Source organism: Ochotona princeps, chromosome 33, assembly GCF_030435755.1.
Source record: "Ochotona princeps isolate mOchPri1 chromosome 33, mOchPri1.hap1, whole genome shotgun sequence".
In the NCBI taxonomy this organism is placed as follows: Eukaryota; Metazoa; Chordata; class Mammalia; order Lagomorpha; family Ochotonidae; genus Ochotona; species Ochotona princeps.
The window spans coordinates 6180482-6200883 of record NC_080864.1 but is presented as its reverse complement, the minus strand read 5'-3'; the positions used below and the strand labels follow the sequence as shown (position 1 = coordinate 6200883).

The following is a 20402-nucleotide window of genomic DNA, read 5'->3' as shown; positions in this document are numbered from 1 at the left end:
TCCCAGGGTGCACATTTGCAAGAACTCACTGGGACGGCAGCTGGGACTGGGAGCAAGGTCCTAGCAGTTGCACCCCAGGCCACACCGGGACCTTTTAAAATAGGTCCACTCATTTAAAAGTCAGAAATCTTAAATCTGTTTACTAAATTCCTTCTCTAATGCCTGCAACAGCTAGGGCGTAGCCAGGCTAAATCCAGGAGCCCGGAGTGCCACCCAGGTCACCCACACACGTGGCAGGGACCACTCCAGGACTGGATGCCACACTGCTGTGTCCCAGCAAAATGCCGGATTGGAAGCAGGAAGAGCCAGGCCTCCACCAGGCACCCTAGATGGAGCGTATGTGTTCCAAGTGGTGGCTTAACCCTCTGCGCACAGGTCCTCAATTCCAGCCTGCAGGGGCCTCAGTGGATGGCCCTGTTGGGGGGGGCGCTGTCAGTGGGAACCCTGTAAACTTCACAAGGGGCCCCTAGGCCTGTCTCCTGCCACCCCCAGGGTAGGTGGGGATCCTCAGGCTCTTTCCCCTGGTGACTGCGGAGGCCGTCACCTGGACTACCCCATCCTCATCTCCACACCGAAGGCAATGACCTTGGATTAAGGGCCCGCCCTTCTCTCTCAAATGACCTCATATTCAATAATTACATCTGCAGCAGCCCTGCTTCCAAAAACGGCCACATTCCTAGCTACTGAGGATTAGTGTTTAGAGCTTGTCATTTTATTTTTTTTTTCCCCTCCTGTAACTTTGGGAGCCCCTGGGCATCCCTGTGTAGTCCAGAGGGGCTGAGGGAGTGATGCTGGCAGCTCTTGGGGGTCGGGCTGAGAAAACCTTCAGTGATGTCAGTTCCACGGTCTGGCTCTACAATTTTTTTTTAAAGATCTATTTATTTTTATTGGAAAGTCAGATATACGGAGAGGAGGAGAGACAGACAGGAAGATCTTCCATCTGATGATTCACTCCCCAGCTGCCGCAACGGCCGGTGCTGCACAGATCCAAAGCCAGGAGCCAGGAACCTACTCCGGGTCTCCCACGCGGGTGCAAGGTCTCAAGGCTTTGGGCCGTCCTCGACTGCTTTCCCAGGTCACAAGCAGGGATCCAGAAAGGAGATGGAACTGCCGGGATTTGAACTGGTGCCTATATGGGATCCCAGTGCATGCAAGACAAGGACCTCAACCATAGGTTACTGTGCCAGACCCACCCCAGGATCAGGAGGGGTCTCTCACCTTCTAGCATTGCTCCAAAGTCTCCATTAGTCCCAGTCAGGTCCTCAAGCTAAACAGCCTGTGGTGTTTAGGAAATACTACATTTTTAGAGCAGGGGAAGCCCTGGGCCCTGAGGCACGCCTCCTTTCCAGCCAAACGGGGATGGGTGGGAGCAAGGTGTCCCTACAAAAGTGTGGTGTTTGTACAAAGTTGGAAGATGGAGGCAGGTGGCCTTGTGGCACCTGCCACTTAGGGGTCACGTCCCCGCTGTTCCACTTCCCATCCCTCTCTGCCGCTCATGAGCTGATGATGGCTTAAGTGCCCCCCACATGGGCGACCCCGTCCCCCACGCTCCTGTGGCTTGGGTGAGGCCCAAGTCAGGAGCCTGGAATTCCAGCTCAATTTCAGCATCTCCAGGAAACTAATTCTGGACTCCAGGGAAAGGACGACTGGGGAGTTACTGTCCGGGGATTGTGTCCCTGGGGTGCGCCCCCCTGGCTGTGTGGACGCACCTGAACCCGCTCCCACCCCCGGCCACCCCGCCACCGGACTCCCAAGCTGCTGGCCTGGACATGGCCTTGCAGAGATGATTGACGGCGGGGCGGGGCCAGGTGCTCGAGGGGGCGGGGCCCACGTGGGTGACGCGGGGGCCACGCCCCCACCTTGGGACAGACCCGGAAGCGGCCGCCGAGCTCCTGGGGGGAAGATGGCGCCCTCGGGGCTGAAGGCGGTGGTGGGGGACAGTGAGTGCCTCCCCTGGGCGCGGGCGGGAGAGGGGTCGGGGAGAGGCCTGGGGGGATGCCGAGCCCGCAGCACCCACCGCGGCGGGGAGTTGGGGGGCCGGACAGGGGATGTCCCTGATGATCCAGGGGAGGACGGCCGCTGGCCCCGGGGGACTTGGTCCCAGAGCGACGCTCTGACACTCTGTGCGCCCGAGCGGAACAAAGTTGGCAAGGGGCAAAGTTAGGCCCGGTGGCCGGCCTTTCTGGGGCTCCGTGTGCGTGTGGAGGGGGTACGGCCGGACCCACCCCCGTTTTGCACCCAGATCGCCCCCCCCCCACACACACACACCCGGCTCTGAGCAGATGCTGGACTCTTAGGGGAACCAGCGAGTGACCCCAGGTGGTGTGACCGCTTGCTGGGCCGGGTGTGTCCAGGAGCACAGGGCTGGGATGGGGCTTGGGGGGGGCTTCTTCCCTCCAGGGGACCCTTGCAGCATGGGACCCAGGCCTGGGAGCCTCATGGGGTGTCCCCTGGCAGGGTTCTTGGGGGAAGGGTGGAGGTCGCCTCCTCCCCAACCCTCCCTGAGGAGTAGTTCCGGCCTTCGCTGTTGCTTCCGCCCAGCGCGGCCTGATAACAGTGGACTGGCCTCTCTGACTGGGCGGGGCCGCCCTGTCCCTTGTCCCCACTCTGGGTAGGGCAGCTGTGGCGCAAAACCCCCTGCCCTTCGCCGCCACAGGAATTCCATCTCACAGATGAGAAAACTGAGGCAGGAAACTGGTCGGATGAGCACACTACAGCAGAGGGGGTCCTGCCAATCTAGGTTCGCAGGCAACTGTTACAAAGTGTCAGAATGTAGCAGGAACGGAGCTGGGGATAGAGACTACGGAGCCCAGGCCTGGCTGCCCAACCCACGGGTCCAGCACAGACAGATGCTGCGAGTGTGTACTTCTGCCCCCTACCAGACCTCTTGGGTGCTGAGGGTGCTTGGCTAAGTCCTCATAGTACCTCGGGTTCCTTAGTAACTCAGGGGTGGTGGTGCCACGAACCACCAGCCCGGCCTCAGTTGGAGCGGTGCATGGGAGATGTTAAATCCAGTTCGAGGCCAAGGGCCAGGTGACAGACACCGTGGCTTGCAGCCGAAGCCCGCCCTTCCTCTTCCCTGCAGAAATCCTGAACGGAGTCATTCGGAGCGTGAAGAAGGATGGGGAATGGAAGGTAGTGGGGGGCACATAGCCCGACCCCCATACTCCTAGGCAGACAAGCCCCACCCCTGCTCCCAGCAGAACCCTTGGAGAGGCTTCAGGGGACGCTGGTGGGTGGGCCCTGCTCGGGCCTGCGAGCGCCCGCCCGTCCATCTCGCCGTCTCTGGACTCCCCCTACCCCACCCCTGCAGGTGCTCATCATGGACTACCCAAGCATGCGTATCTTGTCGTCCTGTTGCAAAATGTCAGACATCCTGGCCGAGGGCATTACCAGTGAGTGGACCCCGAATGTAGGGTGCAAGGTAGGGGGGAAGGGGCCGAGCCATGGAATGAGCCCAGGACTCTCCCCGCTCCTGCTGCGTCCCGCTGGTCCAGATGCCCCCTTGCACAGACAGCCCTGTGGAGCTTGTGTGTGTGTGTGGGGGGGGTGGGTCTTGGGGTACCCCTTTGGCTACGTGACCCCTGGTTATGCCTCCGTCAAGCATCGGACTCCTCAAACCCCCGCTGCCCGGGGCCACCCCTGCGTGTCCCTTTCTGTCTCTCCTAGTTGTCGAGGACATCAACAAGCGGCGAGAACCCATCCCCAGCCTGGAGGCCATTTATTTGCTGAGCCCCACGGAGAAGGTGCCCGCCCGAGGGAGCGTGGGCCTGTAGGCGTGTGTGCACACCTGTGCGTGTACATGTGCGTGAGGGAGGGGCAGCTGTCTGGGAGACCCTCGGCTAAGGATGTGTGTGTGTGTGTGTGTGTGTGTGTGTGGAGGGGGGCGGGGTGTGCAAGCCCAGGGCTGATGACGCATGCGCAACCCCCCTCCCGTCTCCTTGCAGTCAGTCCAGGCCCTGATCGCGGATTTCCGGGGCACCCCCACTTTCACCTACAAAGCGGCACACATTTTCTTCACCGACAGTGAGAGATGGAGGGTGGGAGCGGGGGGCACTGGGACGAGAGGGTGTGTGTGTGTGTGTGTTTGTGTGGTGGGGGTGCGGGGAGGAGCTGCTGTGTGATCGCCTGTCCCTCCTCCCTCCCAGCATGCCCCGAGCCCCTGTTCAGTGAGCTGGGGCGCTCCCGTCTGGCCAAAGTGGTGAAGACGTTGAAAGAGATCCACTTGGCTTTCCTCCCATACGAGGCCCAGGTAAAGCCCAGGCCCGAGCAGAGGGGAGCCCTACTCCCCCAGCCTCCAGCAGGAGTGGGATCGGGGATAGAGAAGGAGCCCACACTGAGGCCCCCCTGAACTACTCTCCCCCTCTTAGGGAGCTCTGTGGGGAGGGGCCATCAGGGAAGTATGGGATAATGATGGGGGAGCAAGCTGGGGGATTCCACATCTCACAACCCTCTCCAGGGGTTGGCTGGGGTGGCTGCCCCTCCCCGACTGGCTGGGCAGATGGTGTGCAAGTGGCTGTAGCTGGGAGCTGGACAGGCATGCATTTTTACCCCCCACCCCCACCCCCCAGGTATTCTCCCTGGACGCCCCCCACAGCACCTACAACCTCTACTGCCCCTTCCGGGCCGGAGAGCGGACGCGACAGCTGGAAGCACTGGCCCAGCAAATCGCCACCCTGTGCGCCACGCTGCAGGAGTACCCCGCCATACGCTACCGCAAGTGGGGACCCAGCCCTTACCCCCCCAACCTCATGCTGCCCCACCCTCCCCAGACCCTGATCCCCAAGCTTGAAGCCCCCTGTGGTGTCCCCCCCCAATTCCCATCCTTAACCTCTTCTTTGACCCTCTGTCAAGGTTAGGTCCAGATAACCCTCCCCCTGTCTGACCACTCCCCTCCCCCACCCCCAGGGGCCCAGAAGACACAGCACAGCTGGCCCACGCTGTCCTGGCCAAGCTAAATGCCTTCAAGGCTGACACTCCCAATTTGGGCGAGGTGAGCAGAGAGAGAGAGAGAGAGAGAGAGGTGTGAGAGCCAGCCTGGGGATGCAGAGGCTGGGGGCGGAGTGCGAGTCTTCAACCCCGGCTACCCCTAGGGCCCAGAAAAAACCCGCTCCCAGCTGCTGATCGTGGACCGGGCTGCCGACCCTGTGTCACCACTGCTACATGAACTCACCTTCCAGGCCATGGCCTACGACTTACTGGACATTGAGCAAGATACATACAGGTGCATGCGTGCACCCAGAGCCCTGCCCCTCCTGGGCTGCGCATGCACACCGAGGCAGGGCCTGGACCTTCTCCGTCCCCCTCGCTAGATACGAGACCACCGGACTAAGTGAGACCAGGGAGAAGGCTGTGTTGCTGGACGAAGACGACGACCTCTGGGTGGAGCTGCGCCACATGCATATTGCTGATGTGTCCAAGTGCGTGCCTGCGCTGCCATGGCCCTGGGGGAGGGTCCCGTGGGAGTGACACCCCTCAGCCAGGGCCCGTGGCTCACCTCCATAGCCCAGGGGCAGAGGTAACAGCCCCCAGCCTCACCCCCCTTTTCATCCCCCCCACCAGGAAGGTTACAGAACTCCTGAAGACATTCTGTGAGAGCAAGAGAATGACCACCGACAAGGTAGGGGACCTGGGCCCCCCCGGAAGTGGTCGGCGAGGACAACCCGCTCTCCCCACACCAGGGCAGGGCCTCAGTTTAGGCCTCACACCCGTCCCCATTTTCACCCCAGGCCAACATTAAAGACCTGTCCCACATCCTGAAAAAGATGCCACAGTACCAAAAGGAGCTGAACAAGGTGGGTCAAAGGGGAGGGGAGGGGAGGAGAGGGTGGCGGTGGGCCCCCCCGAGCCCCAGGCTCTGCCCCCTGCACTGTGTGTCAGGACTCGGTTCCCCTTACCCTGCAACGCTGTCACCTGCTCCCGCCCACCCCGCAGTATTCCACGCACCTGCACTTAGCCGACGACTGCATGAAGCGCTTCAAGGGCTCCGTGGAGAAGCTGTGCAGTGTGGAGCAGGTGCAGCGAGGGGGCGGGGCCTCTGGAGGGGCGGGACCTAGGAGAGGCATGGCCTCGGGAGGGGCGTGGTCTGCGGGTGAGATGGGCGTGGCTTCAGGCAGCCATCAGGATGGAGGCGGGGCCTTGGAGAGCCCATGGGAATTCCGAGAGGCGTGGCCTTGGGAAGGGGCGGGGGTCTGTGGTGAGATGGGCGTGGCGTCAGCAGGGATAGGGCTGGAGGCGGGGCCTTGGGGAGGGGCGGGGCCTGTGGTGAGATGGGCGTGGCACCAGAGCAGGTATTGGGATGGAGGCGGGGCCTTGGAAAGGGCCATGGCCTTGGGAGCCTTGGGGACTCCAAGGGGGCGTGGCCTCGTGGAGGGGCGGGGTCTGTGGTGAGATGGGCGTGGCCTCAGCAGGGATAGGGCTGCAGGCGGGGCCTTGGGGAGGGGCGGGGCCTGTGGTGAGATGGGCGTGGCACCAGAGCAGGGATTGGGATGGAGGCGGGGCCTTGGAAAGGGCCATGGCCTTGGGAGCCTTGGGGACTCCAAGGGGGCGTGGCCTCGTGGAGGGGCGGGGTCTGTGGTGAGATGGGCGTGGCCTCAGCAGGGATAGGGCTGCAGGCGGGGCCTTGGGGAGGGGCGGGGCCTGTGGTGAGATGGGCGTGGCACCAGAGCAGGGATTGGGATGGAGGCGGGGCCTTGGAAGCCTTGGGGACTCCAAGGGGCGTGGCCTCGTGGAGGGGCGGGGTCTGTGGTGAGATGGGCGTGGCCTCAGCAGGGATAGGGCTGCAGGCGGGGCCTTGGGGAGGGGCGGGGCCTGTGGTGAGATGGGCGTGGCACCAGAGCAGGGATTGGGATGGAGGCGGGGCCTTGGAAGCCTTGGGGACTCCAAGGGGCGTGGCCTCGTGGATGGGCGGGGTCTGTAGTGAGATGGGCGTGGCATCAGAGCAGGGATTGGGCTGGAGGCGGGGCCTAGGAGAGGCGGGGCCTAGGGGCGGGCCTAGGAGTGAAGGCCAGGTGCAGGTGGCACCTCCGGGGGTCCTGCTGCTTGGCTGGGGCGCCTTCCCCTTCCGCTGACCCCCTGCCTGGGTCCGGCAGGACCTGGCCATGGGCTCGGACGCGGAGGGCGAAAAGATCAAGGACAGCATGAAGCTGATCGTGCCGGTGCTGCTGGACGCAGCGGTGCCCGCCTATGACAAGATCCGGGTGCTGCTCCTCTACATCCTGCTGCGGAACGGTGCGGGCGGGCGTGGGGGGACCCCGGAGCCCCCTCGTCCCCAGGCTCCCCTGTCTCCTCCCCACCGCATCCCTGCTGTCCCCGCAGGCGTGAGCGAGGAGAACCTGGCCAAGCTGATCCAGCACGCCAACGTACAGGCGCACAGCAGCCTCATCCGCAACCTGGAGCAGCTGGGCGGCACCATCACCCACGCCGGGGTGCGTGGGGCGCCGGGTGGGGGTCGGGTCCGCTATACAGCGCCTTAGCTCTCCTCACCTGCCTGTGCGAGTGCCCCTCTGACCCTACACACTCAACCTCCCTAACCCTGCCTTCCCACCTGGGGTCCCCGACATCTCCAGGTCTTCCCACCTGGGGTCCCCGCCATCTCCTGCACCCCACCAGGTCCCCCCATAGTCCCCCTATCCCTTGACTCTGGCTGTGCTGTGTCCCATGTCTGTCGCCTTCTTTCTCTCTACCCTCCCAGTCCTGCCCCCCTCTTGCTCCCCAGAATCCTCTCCGCACCCCCTCATCTCCCTCTCCGTTTGCTGGCACACCGTGATCTTCCCGACCCCCAGCCTGGTGCTGACTGGGGTCCCCTGCACCCCATGGGACCTGCACACCTTCTCTCTCCCACGCTGCTCACCCTACTGGCCCCACCCTCCTGGTCCTGCCCATTCTCCTGGTTCTGTCCACCCCCTGACCCCAGCCACCCACCCAGAGCCGCCCACCTCCTGTCCCTCCCACCTTGTTGACCTGGCACACCTCCTGGTCCTATCTACCCCTTGATCCCACCCATCCTCTGATCCCACCCACCCTCTTGACCTTGCCCACCCCTTGGTCTTGTCCACCCCTCCTGGCCCCGCCCCCCGTCTCCTGGTCCCGTCCACTCCTCCACCCCGCCCACTCGTCCCTGCCATCCTATTGACCTTGCCCATCCCCTGGTCCTGTCCATTCCTCCTGGCCCCGCCCTACCTCCTGGTGTGCCCAGCATCCTGACCTTGCCCACCTCCTGGCCCCACCCACCCTCCTAGCTCTGGCTTGCAGGGCTCCGGAACCTCCGGCCAGATGGAGCGCAGGGAACGCACAGAGCCCACCTACCAGCTGTCCCGCTGGACCCCGGTCATCAAGGACGTGATGGAGGTGCGGGGCGTGGGAGAGGTGGCGAGGAGGGGGCCAGTCCACCCTGATCCCTCCACGGCTCAGCCGCCCCAGCTGCTCCTGCCGCCCGCTAAGCCCCGGGGCTTAACCGAAAAATCCCTCGTTACGGGTATTCCCCTGGCACCGATCTGCCCTGCCTAATTGTGGGGAGTGGAGGGAGGTACCAAGTCGGCCCGCGAAGAATGCCGCGGCACAGGGGTTGGGAAGGGATGGCCATGCCTGGAGAAACTCGCTTCCTCTCTGCCTTCCACCCCCACCACCCCCACCACTCCCACCCGTTTCCCTCCCAAGTCCCAGGGTCAAGATGTCTCATGGCTGGTCCCCAGGGAGCCTTACCTACCCCACCGCCTCCTCCATCCTGGGGCTCAGCGACCTTGTGGCCTCCTTCCCAGGGACTGAGGGTGCCTGGACCCCAGAACATGAGGGCTTAACTTTGGGGATTCCCAGGGGCCAGGAGGGACCAAGGGCGGAACGCTGAGGAGACTGGGGACTCTGGCTTTGCCCCCCCTCCACCTCCTGCTGCTCTCTAAGCCCCCCTCCTCTGCCCTGGCTGCCCAGGATGCTGTGGAAGACCGGCTAGACCGCAAGCTGTGGCCCTTCGTGTCTGACCCTGCCCCAATGCCCAGCTCCCAGGCTGCTGTGAGGTGGGTGGCTGAGGGATGCCCGTGTCAGCCGTTGGATGTGGTGTATGTGTGTGTGTGTGTGTGTTTGGGGGGGTGTGGTCTCCTGCCTGGCTTGACACCCCATCCCACCTCCCCCCTTCCCCTCACAGTGCCCGCTTTGGCCACTGGCACAAGAACAAGACTGGCGTGGAGACCCGGACCGGACCCCGGCTCATCGTGTACGTAGTGGGCGGCGTGGCCATGTCAGAGATGAGGGCAGCCTACGAGGTGACCAGAGCCACCGAGGGCAAGTGGGAGGTGATCATAGGTGAGTGGCTGGACGCTTGGGGGATGGGGAGGTGGGGGCGGCTCCCACACCTGCCCTCCCCCCGCCCCCCAGCCGCGCCACATGCCTGAAGCAGAGTAGAGGCGACATGCCCACCTCTCCCTCCATCCCCACCTTGGCCAGGCTCCTCCCACATCCTCACCCCCACCCGCTTCCTGGATGACCTCAAGATGCTGGACCAGAAACTGGAGAACGTAGCCCTGCCGTGACCTCGGCCGTGACCTTGGCCGTGACCTCGCCTCTCCCCCACCCCCTCTTTCCAGAGGAATAAAATTTCTCCCCTGCTGTCTGCCAGCTGGCGCCCACCTCACTTTCTTCCCAGGGTGTCCCCCCACCCAGCAGTGGTGCTGGGTGCCAGTCTCATACCTGTGCCACAGGCCCCTGCCCCACAACCCCTATTGCCCTACTGGCCAGCTGATGGGGTCCCCCACCCTCCTCTGGGGACCAGTGGCAGTGACCACACGGGAAAGCCGACAGCATGGACGTTGCTATGTCTGCACGGGGTGAGCGGTCGGCTCAGCAGGTAGCCACTGCACACATCAGGGCTTGGCTCACAGGGCCTGGGTTCGAGTCCCGCCTCTGCTTCCCGCTGACCCAGCCTGGAAAGGCAGCTCACATGCTCGGCTCCCTGCCAATCCCACGGGAGACCCAGAGGGCGTATCCGGTTCCCAGCTTTGACCTGGAGCGACTGGGGAGTGAACCAGTGAGTGGGAGGTCTCCATCTCCCTACCTTTCAAATAATAAATAGAGAAAGAAAGAAAGTAGCTATGAACAAGCAGGATGAGTGCTTTATCCTCTTCCTACAGGACTTATCAGTGCCTTTATTTATTTTTTTGGATGTTACTAAGACTCACTCATCTGTTTGATACAGGGAGAGAGAGAGAGAGAGATTCCAACTGTTGCTTCACTCCCCGCCCCCCGAAACGGCTGCACTGGCCAGCAGATGGGCCAGGCTAAAGCCAGGAGCTCCATCCGGGTCTCCCACCTGGGCGCGAGGGTCCGAGCATTCTGATCCTTCCTCCGCTGCCTTCCGGGTACATTAACAAGGAGCCGGACCAGAAGTGGAGCAGCCGGGGACACCAAGTGGCCATCACAGGGCATGCGAGCGTTGCCAAGTGAGGCTCACCACCTGCCGGGGCTGTGGTGACCAAACACCTCAGGTCGGGTGACTTGGCGGTGTTGCGTCCAGCCCACACCTCTCCCCCGAGCAGATAACTACGCAAAGCAGTAAAGCTTATTGGGGAGGCAGGTAAACAGGCCAGCCGGCTGGCTGGGATCAGCTGTCCCTTTCCTGCAGAGAGCGACCCCTGGGTGAGAGTTAGATGGGTTTTTATAAAAAGAGTGAGTTACACAAGCCGTGGGAATCAGGTGAGTCGCGCAGCCACAGGGGGCTGCCATGGGGACAGTGGGTGGGCTCGAGGAGACAGGTATGGGAACAATCAATGAATAAATCATACGGTATTGATTCCTGGAACCGAGCGGCTGCTAGCAGGGCTTGTCGGTCCTAGTGATCTGGCCCCAAAAGCCAGACGCTGGCAAAGCATTTTGTACAGAATGAGGTTAGCAAACAACGCAGGCCTGAACCAGAGTGACTCCATGTTGTGACCATATTTTACAGGCAAGGATTGGTGGCGATGGTCTCTTGTTTCTGATGGCCAGAGCCCAAGGTCAAGGTGCTGGGAGGGATGGCTGCTTCCAAGCTCACCTCCTCTCGGCTTGGAGTGTAGACTCCCCCGAGCTCTGGGTGTGTGTGTCCGCCTCTGAGAGACAGGCAGGCGGGGGGAGCTCCCTGGGTCACTCCGAGGAGCGCACGACAGCCTGTGTGGCGACAGACCCCACCCACTGCCTGACCCCCTCCCCACTGCCTCCCTTGTGGGAGCTGGGCTGGAAGAGGAGAAGCCAGGACTCGAACTCGGGGCTCCCGGTGTGGGTTGTTCAGTTGGGGATTCCATTGGGGGCGCGCCTACACCCCCCTGCTGGGAGTTGGAGGGGCAAGGCAGAAGGAACTGGAGGGAGAGAGAGAGGGTATGTGACTAATAAAATCCAGTTTGTGGCCTCTCCCACTGGGGGGCGCCAGGGAGCCTGTGGCCACCGCTGCTGTCTGTCCCTCAGCCCACACCCGTGTCCGGTCATTGCGTGACTCCCCACGTGGATAATGGCAGCACAGTGGCAACGCCTGAGCCTCTCAGAACCTGGCCGCCCTCCTCCCTTCCAGAACAGGTCCCCCCTCCACCACCAGTCCCTTCTTGCCACGGCACAACCCGGCCTCCCACCTCCTGCTATCCCCAGGCGGCCTGCTGGGCAGCTGATTGGGGTGAACCCGTGGTACCCCAGGTGTCACCCCCTCCTAGACACCCCAGCCTGCTTCGCTTTTGTCTTTTTTTCCCTGTCCTGGAATACTTCCCCCGCCCAGCCCCCAACTTGTCCCTAACATTCACCTCCTGCCTGTAACAACCTTGTCAGCAGGGGTTACAGTGCCAAGCATCCCAGATGGACAAGAGGAATGATTTATTGTTATATTATCATTTTCATTGGAAAAGCAGATTTACAGAGAGGAGGAGAGACAGGGGAAGATCTTCTATCTGCTGATTCACTCCCCAAGTGACCGCGACAGCCCGAGCTGAGCCCATCTGAAGCCAGGAGCCAGGAACTTATTCCGGGTCACCTGCGCGGGTGCAGGGTCCCAAGGCTTTGGACTGTCCTCTGCTGCTTTCCCAGGCCACAGGCAGGGAGCTGGATGGGAAGGGGAGCAGCCGGGATTAGAACCAATGCCCATATGGGATCATGGCACTTAGAGGTGGAGGATTAGCCAGTTGAGCCAAACACTGGACACCCTCCACGCAACCACTGAAAAACAAAACAAAACAAAACAAAAAAAAACCAAACCAAGGTCCAGGTGGACTTGGAGGAGCTGGCTGGTCCAGGAGACATGGTAATGGGAGGGGAAACTCGGGAACCAGCAAGCAACAGAAAACCATGATTGGGCCTGGCGGCGTGGCCTAGTGGCTAATGTCCTTGCCTTGAACGTGCCGGCATCCCATATGAGCTCCAGTTCGTATCCCGGCAGCTCCACTTCCCATCCAGCTCCCTGCTTGTGGCCTGGGAAAACAGTGGAGGACGGTCCAAAGCCTTGGGACCCGGCACTCGCATGGGAAACCTGGAAGAAGCTCCTGGTTCCTAGCTTTGGATCAGCACAGCACCGGCCGTTGCGCTCACTTGGGGAGTGAATCATCAGAGGGAAGATCTTCCTCTCTGTCTCTCCTCCTCTCTGTATATCTGACTTTGCAATAAAAATAAATAAATCTTAAAAAAAGAGAAAAAGCCATGGTTACCAAGGAAGGAATGCAGAGACCTTACAGGTCTAGGAATGGGCACCCCAGGCAGGAGGAGGCAGTGAGTGACCCAGACGGTCAAGGTCGGGAGACCAGGGATAGGGGCAAGTGCTCCCCGCCCCGTCTGAACAATTGCTCAAAAACCTCAAGTTAGTCAAGAGATCTGTCAGAAACCTTGTGAAAAATAAGTGAGGTAAGGGCCCTGGGAGGAGGAAGACCTTGGTGGACAGGGAGGGGTTGAAGGGGTCATCTCCAGGGCTGGGAACGGCTCCGTTCCCAGACTGCCTTGCATTGGTGGCTTGGAAAGTTCTAGAAGGATAATGGTGGCAGGGGATGTTCATGAAGCCGTTGGACCGTGTCCTCTGAGTCCAAAGCGGAGTCACACGAAGCACTCACTTGACCTCACCACGGCCCCGCACAGGGTGGTCACTGACAACACTCCCATTATACAGATGCCAACGCTGAGGCCTCCAGCGGGGGAACCCAAGCCCAGAAAGTGGGGGCTCCAGCATCCATTCTTGATCCTCTAGACCTACCGAGGTCCTCACTTTTGTGGCCTTGAGCTGCGCTGGGAGGATAGCCGCCCCCCGCCCCCGCCCACTGCTAGCCTGGGGTGGTCACTGAGATACGGGTGGGTGTTTCTGATGGTGTAACCATGGCAACACTGTTTAACCATGTGGGAGATTGGGATGGAGTGCCCAGCCCCCAGTTGAGGACTCAAGGGGCTCCATCCGGGTCTCCCAAGGACGTGGGTGCAGGGGCCCAAGCACCGGGCTACCATGGGATGCCTTCCCAAGGGCAGCAGCCAGGACTTGAACCTGGGCCTGGATGTGGGACACAGATGTTCCGCACAGCGGCTTAAGTTGCTACAGAGCAACCACACTCCCTTTTCTCCTTCCTTAAACATTCTTTTCAGATTTATTAATTTTTTTTTTACTTTGATCATCCTTACATAGTTGATTAGGGCACAAAGGCTACAGGAAAGTGGGTAAGACCATTGTTTCCACATTAATATTATTATTTTCTGTATTTGGGGTAAGGGAAGATAAAGGGAGAAGCCCCACCCAGCCTCCCACCCATCCCAGGTCCCCGACGTGGGGCATGCTTCGAGGGTCCTGCTCAAGCAGTTTTGATAGCCCAACAGTTCTGAATTGCTGCTGATCTCACCGTTCCAATCGCGATGAAATCTATTCAGAATCCACTGGCTGACATAGTCTCTTCATGGTTGGGGTTCTGAGATCAGCAGTTCAGTTGGAGGGATCCCCAAAGAAACTTCATCTGAGGTGATCCCAGACCTGATTCTTGTGTGTGCTTGCCAGTACAGGGTCTGGCACAGTCCGTCGCCCCAATCAGCTTATGCACTTGCTGCTCATTGTAGTTGCTGGGTCAGTTCTGTTTCCAGCCCTGTCTTCCACATGAACCAATGGATGTTGTAGTCCAACTCGATGCTACCTACTTCATACTCGGTCCTGATGCGAACCAGTGGGAGCTGTAGCCTAGTTGGGGCGACTTCCCATAACCCCCACCAGGCCTGCCCCCTACCCTGGTTCCCATGCTTGCTAGTATGTACCACAGACTTGTCCAGTCTGTCCCACATCCCATTCAGCTCTCATACATGTCAATGGGCATTGAAGCCTAGTTCAACCCAACCAATCTACCATCCAGTCCACATACATGCTGGTGGGTGCTGTTCTGTCCAGCCACCCCTGCCCCAGTCCTGGTTTTCATGCTCTGCAGTGGGAGTGGTAACCCAAGAGGGAGGTGCCCATGATTTCCCTACTAGGCCACTCCCACTCCCTGATTATGCACACTCCAGATGGTTCTGCAGTTTAACTTGGCAGAATTAGCCCCTAGTGCCAGCCTCTGCCAGCTGATGCTGCGGCAAAACCCAACCAATCCTCACCCACTCTAATTTTTGCTTGCACCAGTCGGAACAGTCAGCCCAGCCTGGCTTTTCCCTGATCTAGCTCACATGAGGCCCAGAGGTATTGTAGCCCTGCCCGGTCTGGTCTGTCCCCAACCCAACTAACGCTCTCCAGTGGGAGTGGCTGTCCAGCAGGGGAGCCCTCCATATTCCCCCTACCGGCTTTGCCCCCTGCCTCCTCCCTGGTTCTCACGTGTGCTGGTTGGGTGCTGCGGCTGAGTCTGGTATGGCCCACCTCACCTTGGCATTTTCCAGTGGGTGTTGTAGCCTGCCCCAGCCTGGCCCACCCACATTTCCAGCTGACGCTGGTGAGGGTTACAACCTAACGCAGCCCAGCAGGCATCCAATCCCAACCGGAATGTGTATTGGTATGTGTTGTGACCAAATCTGGCCCAACCCACACTCTGTTCTGGTGCTCGGATTTGCCAGCGGGTGATGTGAACTGGTTCAGTCTGGTCTGCCCCCAAGCTATGCCAAATGTAAGAGGGTAGGTATCTTTCCCTGGCCTGGTCTGGGCTGTTCCCTATCGTGGTTCTTGCGCTCACCCATAGGATCTGTGACCCGACAGAGGAGTTTCCCAAGCTCCTCCATCAGAACCTCATTGCCAGATCTTGTGCATACTGGTGGGTCCATGGGCCAGCCCTACTTAGTCCACCTCCTGTCCTGGCAGGAACAGTGGCCTCTCAGGACTGGCCTTCAACCCATTCTGGTTCTTACTGTTGGATGTTTCAGTCCAGCCAAGGCTCGTCCGGACTCAGACACAGCTCACCCATGGCTCAGTAGGGGCAGAGACCTAGCCTGGTCCGTCCTACATCTACCCTGGTCCTCTGGAGCACCAGATGGTGCTGGAGTCTAGCCCAGCTTGGTGTGTCCAGCTCCAGTCCACACTTGAGCCAAGGGAAACTGCAGCCATGTCCAGACCAGAACACAGCCCCTACTGTGGCTCCCACACTCACCAGTGGGAACCCCAACCCAGCAAGGGTGTACTCTCATAGCTCCCCAACCAGGCGTGTTCCCAGCCCTAGATTACGTGTGTGCCAGTGGTTGCTCTCACCCAGTTAGTTTAGCCCTTCACCTGTCTCAGCCTTTGTCTTGGCTGCTGTGGCCTAGCATCCCTGGCTCGTGCAGACCAGTCGGTGTAAGAGCCAAGCTTGGCATGGCCTGTGCTCCAGCCTGATTTCTATTCTTGCTTATGAGCTAAGGTTTGCGTGGCTCCTGGCTACAGATCGGCACAGCACCGGCCGTTGCAGTCACTTGGGGAGTGAATCATTACGTGGAAGATCTTCCTCTCCGTCCCTCCTCCTCTCTGTATATCTGCCTTTACAATAAAAATAAATGTTAAAAAAGAGAAAATTGTCCCTGGCTTAATTATTAAAAAAAAATCAGTTAATGGAGGACATCTCTCTCTCTTGCTTGCTCTAGCTTTCTAGTATTTTTTTATAAGATTTATTCATTTTTTTATTACAGCCAGATATACACAGAGGAGGAGAGACAGAGAGGAAGATCTTCCGTCCGATGATTCACTCCCCAAGTGAGCTGCAACGGGCCGATGTGCGCCGATCCGATGCCGGGAACCTGGAACCTCCTCCGGGTCTCCCACACGGGTGCAGGGTCCCAAGGCTTTGGGCCGTCCTCCACTGCTTTCCCAGGCCACAGGAAGGGAGCTGGATGGGAAGTGGAGCTGCCGGGATTAGAACCGACGCCCATATGGGATCCCGGGGCTTTCAAGGCGAGGACTTTAGCCGCTAGGCCACGCCACTGGGCCCTAGCTTTCTAGTATTTTTAAGAGGGAACTCTGGGGCAGTAGAGCCCTTTGTTTTTACTGGAGTAAGGGTTTACAAAACCCCAGGAGTTCCACACATGCTCTGTTGTCTCCCCATAGTGAGAGCCACCCACTTCTGTGTTTCCCCAAAGGTCTTACTCAAGCGTCTCTCAAGCTGAGGCTGTCACAGCAGAACTGTCGGGGCTCTGTTGCACCCAGCCTGTGTCGGGGAGGTATGACCCCATTCCCACACCCCATAACTTCCTCCTCTCACGCACTTTGAGTTCCTCTAACTTGACCCACTCGGCTCTGTGCTGAGACCTGAAGACACGCAACTCCAACCCTGTCCCCCTACCACCAACCAGGCCACCACGCTGGCTTGGCCAGCCCTTCCTCCTTAGACACTGACCATCTAGGAGGCCTCCACACAACCAAGTCAGAAGGTTCTCACGCAATCAGGATAGCCAAAACCACACGATGGAATAGTATTCAGCCTTTAAAAAAGGAATGACAGGGCCCAGCACAATAGCCTAGCAGCTAAAGTTCTTGCCTTGAATGCACCGGCTCTAATCTTGGCATCCTGCTTCCCATCCAGCTCCCTGCCTGTGGCCTGGGAAAGCAGTCGAGGATGGTCCAAAGCCTTGGGACCCTGCACCCGCGTGGTGAGACGCGGATGGAGCTCCTGGCTCCTGGCTTCGCTGGTCAGCCATTGTACCCATTTGGGGTTCAGCAACCTGCAGGGTAGAAGAGCTCTCTCTGTCAAACTCCACCTTTCAAATAAACAAAGCTTAAGTAAACAGGAGTCAAGCTCGATTTTTCCATGGCACGTGGGCGGCGTGCAAGCCTCTCCCAAGGGGGTGCTGTTGGAGTGCCCTCTGCTTCCTGTCTCGTGCGTGGCAACGCCCTTTCCTGCACCTGCCCTCGCACTGCGGTGCCGGAGTCCAGTTCCGGTCGAGTTCGAGAAGGGTGCATGGAGTAAGTGGAGACAGAAAAGAAATGGACCCGTACGATTTCAGGATCATAATGGACCATGCAAGAAAGCTGGCCCCTTTATTTATACAGAAGCAATCACAAGCCCTGGCACAGACTTTTACCGTGATGGTCAAGTGGGTGTTTCCAAGCATAATTCTGCCCAAAGCAGGATGTTATCCAACCTGACCCTGTGGTCAGGAAGTTCTCAATAGACGACACATATCAATCAGTTATACATTCCTGCTACAATCCTCATTCTATGACTTAGTCTTGAGTCAGTTAAGGGAGGAAACGCATCACAGAAGGAAGGACCTAAAGATCAAGGAAAGAAAACCCTAAACGTGGATTCCCACTACACCCATGGACTAAACACCCTACATTAGCATGTTTTACAATGTTAGTATAAACATTCGGAGCTCTCCCAGCCCTAGGGTCTATGGGGGTAGCAGAGACAGCAGGAATTGTAACAGGCCCTTTTGCCAAGAGTCGTCCTCTCTTGCCTTCCAGCAACATCAGCCTCTAGGCTCACATGGATAGTAAAAGCCAACTTGGCAGTGGCAAACAATGCCTCAATAGATTACAGGACTTTCAGCGGGGTGGTCGGGGTGGTTGGGGGTCCATGCAAAGGGAGGTGGAACTGCCTTGCCTTGCCTTGGCTTGCAGCTGGCGGGGGGCTGGGGGGTGCCTCCCCGTGGCTTTGCCAGCAAGCAAACACCTTCGTGTCCTCCACACCCACTGCATGGACCCCAGCACTGTGGTGGTGGTCGTGGTACCCTCTGCGGGCACTTGCAGGGAGGGGATGGTGTTGGTGGGGTTGGGGAGATAAGAGAGGCCAGGAGGGCAGTCCCCTCCTGCAGGGGCTTCCTCTTGGCTCAGGATGTGGGAAGGGAGTGCCAGGGGCCAAGGAAACGATTGGTCAAGACAGGAAACCCCACACCCTTAGACATGAACGTTAAATAGGGGCCAACGGCAACCTGAGGCCCCCGACTGGACCATCAGGTACAAGGCCAAGGTAAGCCCTTATCTCCGTTGTCCATTGCTGCAGACCCTGTACCCCCAGGTGGAAAGGGGCTCACTCTGATGGGGCTGCGTGTTCTGATTCTCTCCTGCAGGATGAAGGTTCTTGACTTCCTCCTCCTCCTCTTCCTCCCGGTCCTGGCAAGGCTGGTGTGTGGCAGCAACCTGTGTCCTGTGGATGACGCCATCAACGAGAGACTGCAGAGTGTCGCCAGCTCCCTGCGTGAGCACCCCCGCATTCCACCTTGTTCTTCTGACCCCCGGCCGCTCCCAAGCCCCAGCGCAGCCCAAATTTAACTCCCCAGCCACTCTCAATCCCCACTCCCCATTCAACTCTGTCTCCCCCGCTCCTTTTTAAAAAAAAATATTTATTTGCACGGCAGAGTTACAGAGAGAGAGAGAGAGAAAGCGAGATCCTCGGATGGTTCGCTCTCTGACTGCAGGAGCCAGGACTGGGGCCAGGCCTCTCATATATTTGACACTTGAGCCGTCTTCCACTGCTTTCCCAAGGTGCAAGGGCAGGGAGCTGGATGGGAAGCAGAACAGCCAGGACTGGACTCCGTGCCCCTGTGGTTTGTTGGCTCCGCAGGCCGGTACTTTGATCTGTTACGATCACACCCCCAAACCTTGCTTAGGCCTAAGTACTCAAGTCAAGGCAGGAGATACCTGGGTCAGGATGGCTTGGCTCCTCAGTCCCTGTCCCCCGATTTCCCCCAGGGGGGTGTAGTGGGAGAGCGGGGGCGGGGGGAGCAAGAGCTTGGTCTCCAACGCTCCTCCTTTAGTTCACGGCAGCGGTGTGCGCCTGGACCTGGACTGTCGCACCGTCAAGTCTGGCGGCAACCTGGCCACCTGCCCCCCAGGCGAGTACACCTGTCCTCTGACCCCTGGGAATGCCACCTCTCACATCTCATTTTTGGTGAAGTCCCAGCCTCCAGGTCCCTAGGGTTGCAGCCCTGAGCCCCCAGCTTGTGCCCCGCCTCTCTCGCTCAGGGACTCCACTTCCTCCAGCGTCCGCCAGCTCCCCCCTCTTCCTCCCTACTTCCCCCTCTCCCTCTCCCTCTCTCCCTCCCCGGAGCGGGGGTGGGGAGGGTCCTCACATCCCGGCTTCCCTCTGCGGCAGGGTTTGGGGTCACCGGCTGCGCCTGTGGCTTCGGCTGCGGGTCATGGGACGTGCGCTCCGAAAAGACGTGCCACTGCCAGTGCGCGGGTATGGACTGGACCGCCGCGCGCTGCTGCCGTCTGAAGAGCACCCCGAAGACCACCCCCTGATCTCACACGTGCACCCACCATGCTGGGGGTGGGGTGGGGTGGGGTGGGGTGGGGTGGGGTGGGGGGAGGGGCTGGAAATAAACCAGAAAGAATGATGACGATGGTGCTGGTGGTGGTGGTGATGTGGGCCCTGGGCGGTTACTTGGGGTGGGTGTGGGGTCCACGTGCTGTCTCCACAGGTTAGCAGGTGCAATGATGAGGGGCGCTTGGGTCTTCTGAGGCACCTCCTCTCCCTCCCTCCCTTCCAGGACAAGCCCCCTTGCGTCTATCCCAAGCATCCAGGTGGGGACATGAGTGTCCCCACTAGGTCACCTTGAGTCACCCTCAGGTGTCAGGGCTTCCCATAGAGTATCCCTCTCTGTTGGTTCCCTCCACATCAGGCTGGGACCTGGGTCCCCCTGGGTAGTGGGCAGGGCACTCATGGGAGGATCCCAAGCTCCCAGCAGGCTCCCAGGGGGTTCAAGGTGGGCTCCCTCACTCACCACCTGCAAGGAGGGTCCCCCCGACCCTCTCAAGGCACAGGTCACATTCACCCGGGGTAGGAAGGACGCTTCGGAGGAGACACACGCCAAGTTTATGTCCTGGCATCTGCAGGTGAAGTTTTGCATTGTTCCCCGAACCCCCATCCCACAGTACCCAGGGCACGTCCAAAGACCTCCTGGCTCCTCGTATCCACAGGGTTTCCAGCAGAGCATACAGCAGGCACGCAGTAAATGTGGCATGAGCAACCACATGTGCACACTATAGGCACTCAGCCATGGTGGATAAACAACTATGCATACACTTGGAAATGCCACCTAGGTGCACAAAT

At 59.7% G+C, this 20402-nt stretch overlaps 2 protein-coding genes across 2 annotated transcripts; both read left to right on the top strand.

Annotated features, from left to right (window-relative positions):
• The first annotated feature begins 1853 nt into the window (after positions 1 to 1853).
• Positions 1854 to 9580, top strand: STXBP2 (syntaxin binding protein 2). Its single transcript, XM_004595719.3, has 19 exons — positions 1854 to 1940; positions 3086 to 3135; positions 3314 to 3395; positions 3670 to 3746; positions 3948 to 4026; positions 4149 to 4252; positions 4572 to 4720; positions 4909 to 4993; positions 5094 to 5224; positions 5313 to 5420; positions 5563 to 5620; positions 5730 to 5795; positions 5935 to 6015; positions 7092 to 7230; positions 7318 to 7427; positions 8254 to 8349; positions 8926 to 9011; positions 9140 to 9297; positions 9439 to 9580. Exons 1-19 carry the CDS (start codon positions 1904 to 1906, stop codon positions 9522 to 9524), a joined length of 1782 nt encoding a protein of 593 aa, XP_004595776.2. The 5' UTR covers positions 1854 to 1903; the 3' UTR covers positions 9525 to 9580.
• Positions 9581 to 18349: 8769 nt separating this feature from the next.
• RETN (resistin) lies at positions 18350 to 19591 on the top strand. Its single transcript, XM_004596012.2, has 3 exons — positions 18350 to 18545; positions 19105 to 19182; positions 19443 to 19591. The coding sequence occupies exons 1-3, from the start codon at positions 18386 to 18388 to the stop codon at positions 19589 to 19591; spliced, it is 387 nt and encodes a 128-aa protein (XP_004596069.2). The 5' UTR covers positions 18350 to 18385.
• Positions 19592 to 20402: the final 811 nt, after the last annotated feature.

What these genes read in the sequence shown, in the direction of transcription:
- STXBP2 (XM_004595719.3), top strand. Translation starts at nt 1,904, where the DNA reads ATGGCGCCCTCGGGGCTGAAGGCGGTGGTGGGGGACA. An exon ending in ACACTCCCAATTTGGGCGAG is followed by an intron (nt 4,994 to 5,093) that starts GTGAGCAGAGAG and finishes GGCTACCCCTAG; the next exon opens with GGCCCAGAAAAAACCCGCTC. An exon ending in CAAGTGGGAGGTGATCATAG is followed by an intron (nt 9,298 to 9,438) that starts GTGAGTGGCTGG and finishes CACCTTGGCCAG; the next exon opens with GCTCCTCCCACATCCTCACC.
- RETN (XM_004596012.2), top strand. Translation starts at nt 18,386, where the DNA reads ATGGGGCTGCGTGTTCTGATTCTCTCCTGCAGGATGAAGGTTCTTGAC. An exon ending in GAGTGTCGCCAGCTCCCTGC is followed by an intron (nt 18,546 to 19,104) that starts GTGAGCACCCCC and finishes CTCCTCCTTTAG; the next exon opens with TTCACGGCAGCGGTGTGCGC. An exon ending in CCTGGCCACCTGCCCCCCAG is followed by an intron (nt 19,183 to 19,442) that starts GCGAGTACACCT and finishes CCTCTGCGGCAG; the next exon opens with GGTTTGGGGTCACCGGCTGC.